Consider the following 15,958-nt stretch of genomic DNA (forward strand, 5'->3'; position numbering starts at 1 on the left):
TCAAGCGGAACGAGGGCGGCTCTGGGGGGGGAGGGGGTCAGCCGATGAGACGGCAACCCGGTGCTGGGCATTGACGAACCCACTTCTGTCACGGGGCTCGCAGGTCTCCCGGAAGAGAAGAGGTCCGCGAGATGCTGGGACTGGGCGAGAGGGGCCCCCATCAGGGAGGAAGGTAAGTGTTAGGGGGGTGGTGGCGGGACCATTAGCTGAGTGGGGTTGTGCAGGTGGGCAAGAAGGGTGGGGTGGGGAAGGGAAGGGGAGTGTGAGGTGCAGGGGGGGTGCGGACCGGGGAGGTGGGGGGGGGGTGGAGGGGGTTGTTGTGGGGGGGGTTCTTTGTTGATGGACGAACTTTACGAGCAGGGTTCCAGGACTTGGGCTCTTCATTGGGGGCGCTCGGGAGTTGTTCTGCTGCCGGATCAGTCGGAGGGAAGAAGACAGGAACCAGGATCTCCATTGTGCCGTTCTTCCGTCCAGGGCCGGAGGACATCATCTGGATGCTGCGGGGGGGGTCATCTTGTGGGGACGAGCGGCGAGGGTGACCACGGAGCTCGCTTCTGAGAGGCGTCGTGCAGACTGGAATCTTGGCTGGTAGCAGGTTAGTGCGCCTGCTCAGGGGAGCCTCTGGTTGGAAAGCGCTCTGAGGCTCTGGGAGCTTCTGTTTCTTCGGGGGTTGCTCCGGCTTTGAGGGTCGGCCTGCGAACCTGCGGGGGGCTCAGCCCCAGCGCTTTCAGAAATGAGGGGGAGTCTTCTGGCATGGAAATGGTGTGATGGCGCCCATTTCTCAGGACGATCAATTTGAAGGGGAACCCCCAGCGGTAGGTGAGGCCACGCTCTTTAATGATTTTGGTGAGGAGCTTCATCTCTCTCCTTTTCCCAATGGTGGCCCTCGAGAGGTCGCTGAAGATCTGGATCATCTGGTCTTCTATTTGGAGGTCTCCCGCTCTCCTGCTTGCGGTCATTATTTTCTCTTTGGCCGAGTACATGTGCAGTTTAACCACTACGTCTCAGTGACGGATAGGGTCTGAAGATCTGGGGCCCAATGCTCGGTGTGCAGGATCCATATGGAGATCGTGGTCAGACAGCTCCGGGACCAGGGACAGGAATCATTTACGCAGGTAGGCCTGGAGGGCGTCAGAGGAGACCGCTTCTAGTATATTCCTAAAACGTAAGTTTGTCTTCGGTCGCTATTTTCTTGGTCTTCTAATGCATCCCTTAGGCCTTGCCCCCGCTGCCTGCTACAGCGTCCGCTGTGGCGGACGCTGCACTCACGAGAGCCCTCCCCGCATTGGCGCCAGGCCCGCTGCGAGGGGGGGCCGCAGCGCTCGCGCGAGAGCTACTCCTGCTCTCAATAGAATTGAGAGCAGGAACTCGCGTCGAGCGGCTAGGCACGCCCCCCGGCGGTTCAGCCAATGAGGGCGAACCTGCCGGGTGACGTCATGGCCGCGCCCCCGTCACTCCTCTGGCACGCCCCCCCTGGTCTCTGCTCCTGCAGTGAGCTGCAGACCGGGGAATCGCCGGAACGCGCAGCCAAAAGCGCGGGCGCGCATTAGAGCGCCGTGACCGGGGCCTCAGCCTTAGTTCATTGACCTCTCTGCCTAGTTTAATCACTTCATCCTCCGTTGAGTTTTGTGATCCGATCACATCCCCTATTTTGCGCTCCAGGACCTCTGTGCGCTTTGTGAGACCATTTATGTCTGTTCTTAGGCCTTCTAGGGCTGTGTTTAGGTACTCTTGAATTCCCTTCTCATTTTGCAAAAAAGGGACTCAAAGTATTGTTTGTTTAGGCCAGGTTCTTGTAATTCTTGCATGTCTGGGTCGGCTGCTGCCTCAGTGTGCAGCGCGTGTGTTGCTTCCTCGGCGCCATCTTGGGAGTCTCCGTTCGGCTCCAGCAGTCGATGCGGGGGGGCAAAATACTTAGTTACCCCCTGGCCCTGGTTCCCTTTTGGTCTGGTAGGCATTGCCTGCTCTTATTGGGGGGATTCAGGTGAGTTTTGGGGATATTTTTGTTGGTGGAAAGCGCTCGTTCTGGCGAGTTATTTGCGAGGGTTTCAGGATCTCCTCTTCTACCCGACCATGCTCCTCGACGTCACAGGAAGTCTCCCAGTAATCTGTTTTTTGATCATTTATTCCAAATGAGACCATGTTATGATCACTGTTACCCAAATACGGATTTGTGGTTAGTGTTAATCCGCTTTTTATGACAATGTCAAACTGTGCGATTTTACACAGACAAACCCGCAGTTACTAGAATATCCCCCTAGTGTTTGTATGTTAGAAGTTCCCTTATCCCATCGGAGTTTTACACACGTCACTTATTAAGGAAATAATACCTCATCTTCTCAGTAATTAACCAATACAAAATCGAGATTTACACATTGCTGGGATTTACAGGACTTTTTATTTTCTTTTAGTGATTTAAAGTTCATTTACTGACAGGATTATGTGTTATTCTGATTATCTAAAGCACATCAAATAAACACAGATAATGTTTTATATTACCAATTGCATTTATTAAAAACATATATAGAATAAATATAAATTCTGATACAGCGGTTTAATAAATAATGATATAAATATATTTATATAAATAGATATAAATAATGTATAAATATAGGTTATTATCATACAGTAAATAAGCAGGTATAAATGTCTTCATTACAGATAATTATCCTTCTCTTTAACCCCTTCCCATGCGAGAGGAGAGTTGAGCCGCCAGTCGTAAATTCCTCCCCACTTCCATCCGGATGATATTCCGAGCGCACACGTTGTTATCCTTCAAAATATAATGGTGGAGAAGACAGGATTAAAATAAAGTACAGTGCAGAATGTCATAAAATGAACTTTTTCAGGTTGGGCTAAAGCCGTGAATGGAGAACCTCAAAGATCGGTACTGGGACCCCTGCTTTTTAACTTTTTTATTAATGACCTTGAGGTTGGGATCGAGAGCAAAGTCTCCATTTTTGCTGATGATACTAAATTGTGTAAGGTAGTAGAATCAGAGCAGGATGTAATTTCTCTCCAGAAGGACTTGGAGAGACTGGAAACGTGGGCAGGTAAATCGCAAATGAGGTTTAATACAGATAAATGTAAGCTTATGCATTTGGGAAGCAAGAATAAACAGGCGACATTCAAATTAAATGGGGATATGTTGGGGGAATCCTTGATGGAGAAGGATTTAGGAGTGCTTGTAGACAGCAGGCTTTGCAATAGTGCCCAAAGTCATGCAGTAGCTGCAAAGGCAAACAAGATCTTATCTTGCATTAAACTGGCAATGTATGGAAGGAAGGAAGCATAATTATGCCCCTTTACAAAGCATTAGTAAGACCACACCTTGAATATGGAGTACAATTTTGGGCACCAATCCTAAGAAAAGACGTTAAGAACTAGAGAGAGTGCAGAGAAGAGCCACCAAATTAATAAAGGGGGTGGACAATCTAGCTTATGAGGAGATACTAGCTAAATTAGATTTATTTACATTAGAAAAGAGGCGTCTAAGAGGGGATATGATAACTATATACAAATATATTCGGGGACAGTACAAGGAGCTTTCAAAAGAACAATTCATCCCAAGGGCAGTACAAAGGACACGGGGCCATCCCTTAAGGTTGGAGGAAAGGAGATTTCATCAGCAACAAAGGAAAGGGTTCTTAAAAGTAAGGGCAGTTAAAATGTGGAATTCATTACCCATGGAGACTGTGATGGCAGATATAATAGATTTGTTCAAAAAAAGGTTGGACATCTTTTTAGAAAGGAAAGGTATACTGGGATATCCCAAATAAGTATACATGGGAAGAATATTAATCCAGGGATTAATCCGATTGCCAATTCTTGGAGTCGGGAAGGAATTTATTTTTCCACTTATGAGATACCATTGGACTATATATTACACTGGGTTTTTTTGTTTGCCTTCCTCTGGATCAATAAGTAAGTATAGATACACTGTATAGGATAAAGTATCTGCTGTCTCAATTTAGCATAGGTTGAACTTGACGGATGTATGTCTTTTTTAAACCTCATCTACTACAGTATGTAACTGTGTAACTATGTAACTATGTAGGAGTAGTGAGAGTGTGAGGAAGGTGCAGAGGGAGAGACACAGCTGCTACTGATCCTGTGCTACTGATCCTGTGCTCGGCACTCAGCCTGTGTCACCTCCTGATCTCAGTTACTGGGTAACTGGGAGATTAGGGATGTATCTTGATCACGATTTGCTGCTAGTTGTAAAGGGGGGTGAGGATTTAGTGCCTGGAGGTCTCCCAGTGTCTTTAGATTGTAAGCTCTTCGGGGCAGGGATTCCCTTCTCCCAGTGATTGTTTTATCCCTGCAGTGTGCGAGTCTTCTCCTGGGTCTCACATTGTTGTATCTTACACCATAAAACTCTCTGTACGTGGCCAGCGCCACGCTGATCATGTAACATGTGACGTGCTCACGTGATGAGGAGGACATGTTTAACGTGAGAGATGGGGGTTACTCCTCTGTACAGGTGTACGCGTTACCTGCTCTTGCACAATCTCCTCCAGCGTGTGGAAGTATTTGGATGCGGCTTCTTTTTGGAGATGGTTTTCTGCTCCCTCAGGGATCTGGAAAGATATAGGACGTCCTTATTAATAGCCCCCCTATAAAGTCAGGAGAGGGGTACGGGTCCCACATTTCATGCTGTACTTACACACTCAGCCAGCTGGTTCCCCTGGTAATGGAGCAGCGCCTGCAGCCTCTCCCAGGCCTGCTGCCGGCACCGGAGACTCTCATGGTGTTTGATGTAGAACCAGTTAGTTTGGTTGGTGACCTCACGCACAGCGAGCGCTGCAGCTCCCACCTGAAAGGCCCAATGTGTTAGCGCCTCGGAGAGCTGAGTGCTGGGTTCATCACTTTGTGAGCTCAGTGCAGATTCTAGTGTGTGTGTGTGTGTGTGTGTGTGTGTCTGTGTGTGTGTCTGTGTGTGTCTGTGTGTGTGTGTCTGTGTCTGTGTCTGTGTGTGTGTGTGTGTGTGTGTGTGTGTGTGTGTGTGTGTGTGTGTGTGTGTGTGTGTGTGTGTGTGTGTGTGTGTGTGTGTGTGTGTGTGTGTGTGTGTCGAAGGTAGAGAAGAGAACACAGCTGCTCCTTATGTGTGTTATTTACCTGTAATATGGCACAGTCTGCCCTGACAGAATGTGTAACATGCTAAACACGCAGCACATACTAACTGCATCACATGTGCCCTGTCATTTATAGGCTACAGAGGAGGTGATGGCGCTCATTATACCTGTGAGATGCTGTAGAGAGCGTCGATATTAGGAGGGAACGTGGTGTTCAGTATACAAGCGAGAGGAAACTCCTCAACTGGGCTCTGAAAAACAGATACACGAAATTGGGGATAAATATGTAATTAATGAGGTGATTGAGAGGTTCAGGAAATGTGCTAAGTTTGGTAAAGAGCAATAGAACCCAAATTTCAATATATTAAACTTCATTAAATTTTGGTGTAATAAAAGCTCATTTCTAATATATTTTTCTGTGTGATCTTATGGTGGAAATAACATCTGTATTGCAATGTCTAACATGTTCCTCTCTGTTATATGGAGGTGGGTTTTCACTCCAGATCACCAGATCTGTGCTATCAAAATGAAACTTTCTGACTGTTAAATATAAATTATTTTTGGAATGTAAACGTTTTCTAAAAAACAAACAAGTTATTGCCATTAGTTACTTCAATAATTAGAAATTAATGGGCCTCTTATAATAGTACTTTTACCCTGAAACACATCCCAGAGTAGCATCTCTCTGTATAACACGTAGAGGGGGAAGGAAGATATGGATAGTCCCAGAATCTCACCATTAGATTAAAGTTCTGGAGGATCAGCTGGTTCAGACGCTCTTGATGGGGCTGAAGCCACTTGCAGTTTTGGGAATAGGAGAAAGAGCTCAGACTCAGCAAGAGGAAAACTCTCCATGAAACCTCGTGAGACATTGTCACTGAGATGGAAAACAAGAGCCCATCATGAGATTACAGAACACACATTGGGGAAGGAAGTCTTCTTGTAGAGTTGGACAGGAGACTCTTACCTGTGTGTGTTGGACCTTGTGCTGGTTCTGTTGTGTCCTTGTTCTGTTCTGATCTTCATCTTCCCAGGTTAATACTTATATTCTGAGAGGGATTCTGGATGTTTAAAAAGTGAAAATCCTGATCTGATTAACGTGTGAAAGTTTCTCAAGCTTTTTTTTGAATTTCGTTTTCATATCTTTGCCATCTTCATCATTCCTAAATCTACCAAACTTCTGAAAGTGGGATTTCCTCAATCTTATTCTTAGTTTTGTTTTCATGTTGCCCTATGTTAATTGTTCATTGTTCTTTGTCTTTTATATTAAAATTACAATTAGAAAATTGGGTTTGGGAGAAATATTTTAATATTTCTTTCTCATGGAAAATATTTATATCATGAAATTGAAACTTGTCTAATGATGGTTTACTGGTTTTTAAGATAAAATAACCTGAGGTGATGCTAACTCCATCCTGAGTCTGATTTATGGGGTTTTGCCGAGAAATAGTTTTTGCTCTGAAGGAGGAGAGAAAAAATTTAATCAGGTGCCTTATTTACTTTAATTTTTCAAGCCGCCTATGAGCTTCTTCCTCAGTTAACCAATTGTTCATTAATATGGAGGTTGTGGCTTCCTCCTGCGGCACTACTATTGAACTTGATTCTTCCATGGTAAACATAGAGGCAAAGAATTTGTTTAATACAATACCTCAGCTTTTTCCTTATCTCAAATAATCTGCCTACCCATCTCACACTGAAAGGGTCCTATATTTTCTTTTCTCATTGTTTTGTTATTAAGGTACTTAAAGAACTTTTTAGGATTGACCTTACTTTCTATTGCAATCCTTTTTCCATTATCCATTTTTGCTAATTGGATTGCACTTTTGCAATTTTTGTTACATTCCTTATAATTCTGATACGATGTCTCCGTCCCTTCTGACTTAAAGAATCTCAACGCCTTCCTCTTCTTGTCCATTTCCTCCCCAAGCTGTTTATTTAGCCACATTGGTTTGGACTTATTTATTTTATACTTATTACACAAGGGTATACACTGATACTGTAAGTGTACTTTTCTAACAATGTTTTAAAGACTGCCCATTTATCTTCCCTGCAAAAACATCATCCCAATGCATTACTAGATTAGACCTCAGTTTATTAAAATCTGCCTTTCTAAAGTTTAAAGTCTTTGTTGAACCCAAGTAATCTGTTTTTTTTTTTAAATCAATCTTTTTTATTTGTTATATTTATATAACAATTACATACAGGTATGGGTATAGTCTATCCCATAGCCTCTTATGCATATCCAGTTAAAATCAACCCCACACTGATGAGACCCATCAAGGTCGAAACAGCTGTCTGTGGGTGGTTTTCTGGGTATGCACCTTAACCCTGGCTGTGCTCAAAGCTGTGACCATGCAGCAAGCTTAAGCCTATAGGGAACCATGTTAAAAATGGTTTTTGAGGCAAAAAGTGACACTGTGTGCTCATTTGCATGTCATTTCCCAGAATCCCTTGCTGCAGTGGACGTGCTGTATGCTGGGTGATAATGGGGAAAGGCGGGGTTGCAGACCTGCCTAAGACATGCAGATGAGCATACAGCTGTATTTGCATATATATATATATATATATACTGTTTATAGTATAGCTTTTGTTTGCTTCATTCATTGTAACATCGCCGGAAGAAGAGATCAGTGTATCTCGAAAGCTCGCACAAATAAAAGCATTTCGTTAGCCACAGAATGGTCTCATCTATTTATTTTTTGATTATATATATATTGTACACATAGTTAAAAAATATCAGCAAGAACTATATAACTCTGTAATCTCTGAAAAAGGGAGGCTTTGAAACTAAAAATGAATCAAAAGTTAAAAAGAAGATGATACCAAATATCGAGTGATGAGGATATAGGATGTGAAGACTAGATGTGAAATCATTTGGAAAGATCAACAGTATGCAAATAGAAAAGACAGTTTTGTGGTAAAATCACACTTGAAATGTAAGTGACAAGCAGTGCTGCTTTAAAAAGCAGGACATTTTGTGGCAGTTGGTAAAAAGCACAAAGATGCGCAAACTTTCTAAAATCTTGTCGCAACAGTTTTAGTTCTTTTTTTTATCATTTTGCTTGTTTGCAAAATATTTTGTTAAGCATAAAATGGCCAAAATTCTTGTGAAATTAATCATAGATTTGAAAAAGTAGTACATTAGGGAAGAGAGAAACATTTGGGCTTTTACAAAGCCCTAGAGAAATAACCTTAATCACGAGGGCGAGAAAGGTAGGGGGGTTAAACACCCCTAGAGAGCCTTCCCGGACACAGAACATGGATTGGCTCAGAAAAGAGGGCTGAAAACCCTCTAAGAGAGAGTGAACAGAAACCACTTTTGGGGGAATCGCAGATTATATAACTTTACAACTTTTACAACATTTCCAGATAAGCCATTTAGAAGTTTGTGCTGTGTGTGAGACCCTGGGGGGAGGAGGAGGAAGGGGGGAGGAGGAAGGGGGAGGGGGAGGAGTGGGGAGGGGGAGGAGGGGGAGGAGGGAAAGGGTGGGTCAGGTGGGGGAGACCATGGGTGTGTGTGGGGGGGGGGGTTGAGATCCTTTATTTGTATTGTTTCAGTACAGTGTTACCATAGCATTCAAACCTTTTGTCTACAGTTGTTGTGATCAGTTCTGAAAGGTTTATCTTGAGCAAGAGGTAAAGACCTTGAGTTCGTACATCCTTCTTAATTATTAAGGGGGAGAGGGGAATGGGGGGGAGTGGAGGGGGGAGATGGGGGGGAGGGGAGGAGATGTGGGGGGGGAGGAGATGAGGTGGGGGAGTGGAGTGGGAGGAGGAGGGAGGAGGGGGATGGGGTAGGGGATGGGGGGAGTACAATGAGATTTTAGGTGCATTATTCGAATACAGTATAATAGCATTTCCGAGCTCTATTTACATTGTGTGGCAGACAGACATTTCTGTGGCTCAGGTGGCTAGCAGCTCGACCTTGGTTTAACAATATGATCACTGAGAGAGATATCATCGAGTGGCGTTCTAGGCATTGGAGGGATTAGCTTATTGCTCAGATCTAAGTTTGGGGGTCTAAAGGGCAGGAGGGGGGTTGGGGGAAAGGGTGGAGGGAGGGAGGAGAGGGGGGAGCGCAGGATGAGGAATGTGGGGGAGGGAGCGGGGAAAAGGGGGGATAAAGAGGTGGGGGAGGGGGGGGAGGGGGGGAGGATTGGGCGGAGAGGAGGGGGGGAGAAAAGGGGCAGGGTGCCGGGGGAGGAGGGGGGAGGAGGTGGGGAGAAGGGGGGCGGGGGAGGGGGGCTAGTGAGGGGAGGGGGGGGTTAGGGGGGGGGATTGGGCAGAGAGGAGGGGGGGAGAAAAGGGGCAGGGTGCCGGGGGAGGAGGGGGGAGGAGGTGGGGAGAAGGGGGGCGGGGGAGGGGGGCTAGTGAGGGGAGAGGAGGGGGGGCTAGTGAGGGGAGAGGAGGGGGGGCTAGTGAGGGAGAGGAGGGGTGTTGCTAACGGAGTGGGTGCTACTAGGGCAATAGCTCAGGGAAGGTCGTGCTAGACCACCAAGAAGACATATAACATTGCCTTAGGAGGGGATTGGAGAAGTAAACTCATACGACCTTGCACTCCCTGCTTGCGTAAGGGCAGTGCTTATCTGGCGATTCAGAAATTCGGAGACCATGAGGAGGGGAGGACGAGGAGGCCTCCCTCAGCGTTTCTGGGCAGGGTAGTCCAACAACGAGGGTCCCGGTGCCAGTTCCTGTCCCCGTCAAGCGGACCGAGGGCGGCTCTGGGGGGGGGGGGGGAGGGGGTCAGCCGATGAGACGGCAACCCGGTGCTGGGCATTGACGCGCCCGCTTCTGTCACGGGGCTCGCAGGTCTCCAGGAAGAGAAGAGGTCCGCGAGATGCCTGGACTGGGCGAGAGAGGGGCCCCCATCAGGGAGGAAGGTAAGTGTTAGGGGGATGGTGGCGGGACCATTAGCTGAGTGGGTTTGTGCAGGTGGGCAAGAGGGGAGGGGTGGGGAAGTGAAGGGGAGCGTGAGGTGCATGGGGGGTACAGACCGGGGAGATAGGGGGGGGGGAACCGGGTGGGCCTGGAGGGAGGGGGTGGAGGGGATTGTTGTGGGGGGGGGGGGTTATTTGCTGATGGACGAACTTCTCGAGCAGGGTTCCAGGACTTGGGCTCTTCGTTGGGGGTGCTCGGGAGTTGTTCTGCTGCTGGATCAGTCGGAGGGAAGAATTCAGGAACCAGGTTCTCCGTTGTGCCATTCTTCCGTCCAGGGCCGGAGGACATCATCTGGATGCTGCGGGGGGAGTCATCTTGGGGGGACGAGCGGCGAGTGTGACCTCGGAGCTCGCTTCAGAGAGGCGTCAAGCAGACTGGAATCTTGGCTGGTAGCAGATTAGTGCGGCTGCTCAGGAGAGCCTCTGGTTGGCCAGGCGCTCCGAGGCTCGGGAGCTTCTGCTTCTTCGGGGGTTGCTCCGGCTTTGATGGTCGGCCTGCGATCCTGCGGGGGGCTCAGCCCCAGCACTTTCAGAAATGAGGGGGAGTCTTCTGGCATGGAAATGGTGTGATGGCGGCCATTTCTCAGGACGATCAATTTGAAGGGGAAACCCCAGCGGTAGGTGACGCCACGCTCTTTAAGGATGTTGGTGAGGGCTTCATCTCTCTCCTTTTCCCAATGGTGGCCCTCGAGAGGTCGCTGAAGATCTGGATCATCTGGTGTTCTATTTGGAGGTCTCCCGCTCTCCTGCTTGCGGTCATTATTTTCTCTTTGGCCGAGTACATGTGCAGTTTAACCACTACGTCTCAGTGACAGATAGGGTCTGAATATCTGGGGCCCAATGCTCGGTGTGCAGGATCCATATGGAGATCGTGGTCAGACAGCTCCGGGACCAGGGACAGGAATAATTTATGCAGGTAGGCCTGGAGGGCGTCAGAGGAGACCGCTTCTGGTATAATCCTTAAACGTAAGTTTTGTCTTCGGTCTCTATTTTCTTGGTCTTCTAATGCATCCCTTAGTTCGTTGACCTCTCTGCCTAGTTTGATCACTTCATCCTCCGTTGAGTTTTGTGATCCGATCACATCCCCTATTTTGCGCTCCAGGACCTCTTCGCGCTTTGTGAGACCATTTATGTCTGTTCTTAGGCCTTCTAGGGCTGTGTTTAGGTACTCTTGAAATTCCCTTCTCATTTTGCAAAAAAGGGACTCAAAGTATTGTTTGTTTAGGCCGGGTTCTTGTAATTCTTGGATGTCTGGGTCGGCTGCTGCCTCTGTGTGCAGCGCGTGTTTTGCTTCCTCGGCGCCATCTTGGGAGTCTCCGTTAGGCTCCAGCAGTCGATGCGGGGGGGGGGGAAATACTTAGTTACCCCCTGGCCCTGGTTCCCTTTTGGTCTGGTAGGCATTGCCTGCTCTTATTTGGGGGGGATTCAGGTGAGTTTTGGGGCGATTTTTGTTGGTGGAAAGTGCTCGTTCTGGCGGGTTATTTGCGAGGGTTTCAGGAGCTCCTCTTCTACCCGACCATGCTCCTCGACGTCACCGGAAGTCTCCCAGTAATCTGTTTTTTGATTATTTATTCCAAATGAGATCATGTTATGATCACTGTTACACAAATACGGATTTGTGGTTAGCGTTAATCCGCTTTTTATGACCATGTCAAACTGTGCGATTTTACACGGACAAACCCGCAGTTACTAGAATATCCCCTAGTGTTTGTATGTTAGAAGTTCCATTATCACATCAGAGTTTTATACACGTCACTTATTATGGAAATAATACCTCATCTTCTCAGTAATTAACCAATACAAAATCAGGACCAAATACATTTAATCCCATTATAAAAAATGGCAATTTACACATTGTTGGGATTTACAGGACTTTTTATTTTCTTTTAGTGATTTAAAGTTCATTAACTGACAGGATTATGTGTTATTCTGATTATCTAAAGCACATCAAACAAACACAGATAATGTTTTATATTACCAATTGCATTTATTAAAAATATAAATAGAATAAATATAAATGCTGATACAGCTGTTTAATAAATAATGATATAAATATATTTATATAAATAGATATAAATAGATATAAATAATGTATAAATATAGAAGTTATTATCATACAGTAAATAAGCAGGTATAAATGTCTTCATTACAGATAATTATCCTTCTCTTTTCCCCTTCCCATGCGAGAGGAGAGTTGAGCAGCCAGTCGTAAATTCCTCCCCACTTCCATCCTGATGATATTCCGAGCGCACACGTTGTTATCCTTCAAAATACAATGGTGGAGAAGACAGGATTAAAATAAAGTACAGTGCAGAGTGTCATAAATGGAACTTTTTCAGGTTGGGCTAAAGCCGTGAAGGGAGAACCTCAGGGATCAGTACTGGGACCCCTGCTTTTTAACTTGTTTATTAATGACCTTGAGGTTGGGATCGAGAGCAAAGTCTCCATCTTTGCTGAAGATACTAAATTGTGTAAAGTAGTAGAATCAGAGCAGGATGTAATGTCTCTCCAGAAGGACTTGGAGAGACTGGAAACTTGGGCAGGTAAATGGCAAATGAGGTTTAATACAGATAAATGTAAACTTATGCATTTGGGAAGGAAGAATAAACAGGTGACATACAAATTAAATGGGGATAAATTGTTGGAATCCTTGATGGAGAAGGATTTAGGAGCGCTTGTAGACAGCAGGCTTAGCAATAGTGCCCAAAGTCATGCAGTAGCTGCAAAGGCAAACAAGATCTTATCTTGCATTAAACTGGCAATGTATGGAAGGAAGGAAGCATAATTATGCCCCTTTACAAAGCATTAGTAAGACCACACCTTGAATATGAAGTATAATTTTGGGCACCAATCCTAAGAAAAGACATTATGGAACTAGAGACAGTGCAGAGAAGAGCCACCAAATTAATAAAGGGGATGGACAATCTAACTTATGAAGAGAGGCTAGCTAAATGACATATTACTTACATTAGAAAAGAGGCTCCTAATAGGGGATATGATAACTATATACAAATATATTCGGGGACAGTACAAGGAGCTTTCAAAAGAACTATTAATCCCACGGGCAGTACAAAGGACTCGGGGCCATCCCTTAAGGTTGGAGGAAAGGAGATTTCACCAGCAAGAAAGGAAAGGGTTCTTTACAGTAAGGGCAGTTTCAGTGCGGGATTCATTACCAATGGAGACTGTGATGGCAGATACAATAGAGTTGTTCAAAAAAACGATGGACATCTTTTTAGATGGGAAAGGTATACAGGGATATACCAAATATGTAAACATGGGAAGGATGTTGATCCAGGGAGTAATCCAATTGCCAATTCTTGGAGTCGGGAAGGAATTAATTTATCCCCTTATGAGATATCATTGGATGATATGACACTTGGTTTTTTTGTTTGCCTTCCTCTGGATCAATAAGTAAGTATAGATACACTGTATAGGATAAAGTATCTGCTGTCTCAATTTAGCATAGGTTGAACTTAACGGATGTACGTCTTTTTTAAACCTCATCTACTACAGTATGTAACTGTGTAACTATGTAACTATGTAGGAGTAGTGAGAGTGTGAGGAAGGTGCAGAGGGAGAGACACAGCTGCTACTGATCCTGTGCTCGGCACTCAGCCTGTGTCACCTCCTGATCTCAGTTACTGGGTAACTGGGAGATTAGGGACGTACCTTGATCACGTTATGCTGCTCGTTGTAATGGGGGTGAGGATTTAGTGCCTGGAGGTTCCCAGTTGTTTAGATTGTAAGCTCTTCGGGGCAGGGATTCCCTTCTCCCAGTGATTGTTTTATCCCTGCAGTGTGCGAGTCTTCTCCTGGGTCTCACATTGTTGTATCTTACACCATAAAACTCTCTGTACGTGGCCAGTTCCACGCAGAACATGTGACATGTGACGTTCTCACGTGATGAGGAGGACATGTTTAACGTGAGAGATGGGGGTTACTCCTCTGTACAGGTGTAACGCGTTACCTGCTCTTGCACAATCTCCTCCAGCGTGTGGAAGTATTTGGATGCGGCTTCTTTATGGAGATGGTTTTCTGCTCCCTCGGGGATCTGGAAAGATATAGGACGTCCTTATTAATAGCCCCCCTATAAAGTCAGGAGAGGGGTACGGGTCCCACACTTCATGCTGTACTTACACACTCAGCCAGCTGGTTCCCCTGGTAATGGAGCAGCGCCTGCAGCCTCTCCCAGGCCTGCTGCTGGCACCGGAGACTCTCATGGTGTTTGATGTAGAACCAGTTAGTTTGGTTGGTGACCTCACGCACAGCGAGCGCTGCAGCTCCCACCTGAAAGGCCCAATGTGTTAGCGCCTCGGAGAGCTGAGTGCTGGGTTCATCACTTTGTGAGCTCAGTGCAGATTGTAGTGTGTGTGTGTGTGTGTGTGTGTGTGTGTGTGTGTGTGTGTGTGTGTGTGTGTGTGTGTGTGTGTGTGTGTGTGTGTGTGTGTCTGTGTGTGTGTGTGTGTGTATCTGTGTCTGTGTGTGTGGGTCGAAGGTAGAGAGGAGGACACAGCTGCTCCTTATAAACGTGTGTTATTTACCTGGAACATGGCACAGTCTGCCCTGATAAAATGTGTAACATGCTAAACACGCAGCACATACTAACTGTATCACATGTGCCCTGTCATTTATAGGCTACAGAGGAGGTGATGGCGCTCATTATACCTGTGAGATGCTGTAGAGAGCGTCTATATTAGAAGGGAACGTGGTGTTCAGTATACAGGCGAGAGGAAACTCCTCAACTGGGCTCTGAAAAACAGATACACGAAATTGGGGATAAATATGTAATTAATGAGGTGATTGAGAGGTTCAGGAAATGTGCTAAGTTTGGTAAAGCGCAATCGACCCCAAATCTGAATATATTAAACTTCATTGCATTTTGGGGTATTAAAAGCACATTTCTAATCTATTTTTCTATGTGATCTTATGGTGGAAAAAACATCTGTATTGCAATGTCTAACATGTTCCTCTCTGTTATATGGAGGTGGGTTTTCACTTCGGATCACCAAATCTGTGCGATCTAAAAGAAACATTCTGACTGTTTAATATAAATTATTTTTGGAATGTAAAAGTTTTGTTAAAAACAAGATATTGCCATTAGTTACTTCAATAATTAGAAATAAATGGGCCTCTTATAATAGTACTTTTACCCTGAAACACATCCCAGAGTAACATCTCTCTGTATAACAAGTAGAGTTGGGAGGAAGTTGGGAATAGCCCCAGAAACTCACCATTAGATTAAAGTTCTGGAGGATCCGCTGGTTCAGACGCTCTTGATGGGGCTGAAGCCACTTGCAGTTTTGGGAATAGGAGAAAGAGCTCAGACTCAGCAAGAGGAAAACTCTCCATGAAACCTCGTGAGACATTGTCACTAAGATGGAAAACAAGAGCCCATCATGAGATAACAGAACACACATTGGGAAGGAAGTCTTCTTGTAGAGTTGGACAGGGGACTCTTACCTTTGTGTGTTGGACCTTGTGCTTGTTCTGTTGTGTCCTTGTTCTGTTCTGATCTTCATCTTCCCAGGTTAATACTTATATTCTGAGAGGGATTCTGGATGTTTAAAAAGTGAAAATCCTGATCTGATCAACGTGTGAAATTCTCTCAAGCTTTTTGTTTAGTTTTGTTTTCATATCTTTACCATCTTCATCATTCCTAAATCTACCAAACTTCTGAAAGTGGGATTTCCTCAATCTTATTCTTAGTTTTGTTTTCATGTCGCCCTATGTTAATTGTTCATTTTTTTTGTCTGTTATATTAAAATTACAATTAGAAAATTGGGTTTGGGAGAAATATTTTAATGTTTCTTTCTTCATGGGAAATATTTATATCCTGAAATTGAAACTTGTCTAATGATGAAACCTCTGAAGGCTTCAGGACTTTTTCTACTACAATATTACTTTTATTTCTCACATATCCCCCTCTCCCTTGTGTCTCAGGCT

General features: G+C 45.4%; 2 protein-coding genes across 2 annotated transcripts; both read right to left on the reverse strand.

Annotated features, from left to right (window-relative positions):
* Nucleotides 1-2,677: 2,677 nt before the first annotated feature.
* Nucleotides 2,678-10,301, reverse strand: LOC142477237 (uncharacterized). The gene is made up of 7 exons (XM_075582232.1): nucleotides 10,164-10,301; nucleotides 8,645-8,699; nucleotides 5,813-5,952; nucleotides 5,243-5,326; nucleotides 4,667-4,816; nucleotides 4,497-4,580; nucleotides 2,678-2,773 (listed from the first exon to the last, which is right to left on the reverse strand). Exons 1-7 carry the CDS (start codon nucleotides 10,299-10,301, stop codon nucleotides 2,678-2,680), a joined length of 747 nt encoding a protein of 248 aa, XP_075438347.1.
* A 1,857-nt stretch (nucleotides 10,302-12,158) lies between these two features.
* LOC142477238 (uncharacterized) lies at nucleotides 12,159-15,733 on the reverse strand. Its single transcript, XM_075582234.1, has 6 exons — nucleotides 15,658-15,733; nucleotides 15,247-15,386; nucleotides 14,681-14,764; nucleotides 14,153-14,302; nucleotides 13,983-14,066; nucleotides 12,159-12,275 (listed from the first exon to the last, which is right to left on the reverse strand). The coding sequence occupies exons 1-6, from the start codon at nucleotides 15,731-15,733 to the stop codon at nucleotides 12,159-12,161; spliced, it is 651 nt and encodes a 216-aa protein (XP_075438349.1).
* Nucleotides 15,734-15,958: the final 225 nt, after the last annotated feature.

Source organism: Ascaphus truei, unplaced genomic scaffold (assembly GCF_040206685.1).
Source record: "Ascaphus truei isolate aAscTru1 unplaced genomic scaffold, aAscTru1.hap1 HAP1_SCAFFOLD_206, whole genome shotgun sequence".
Classification (NCBI taxonomy): domain Eukaryota; kingdom Metazoa; phylum Chordata; class Amphibia; order Anura; family Ascaphidae; genus Ascaphus; species Ascaphus truei.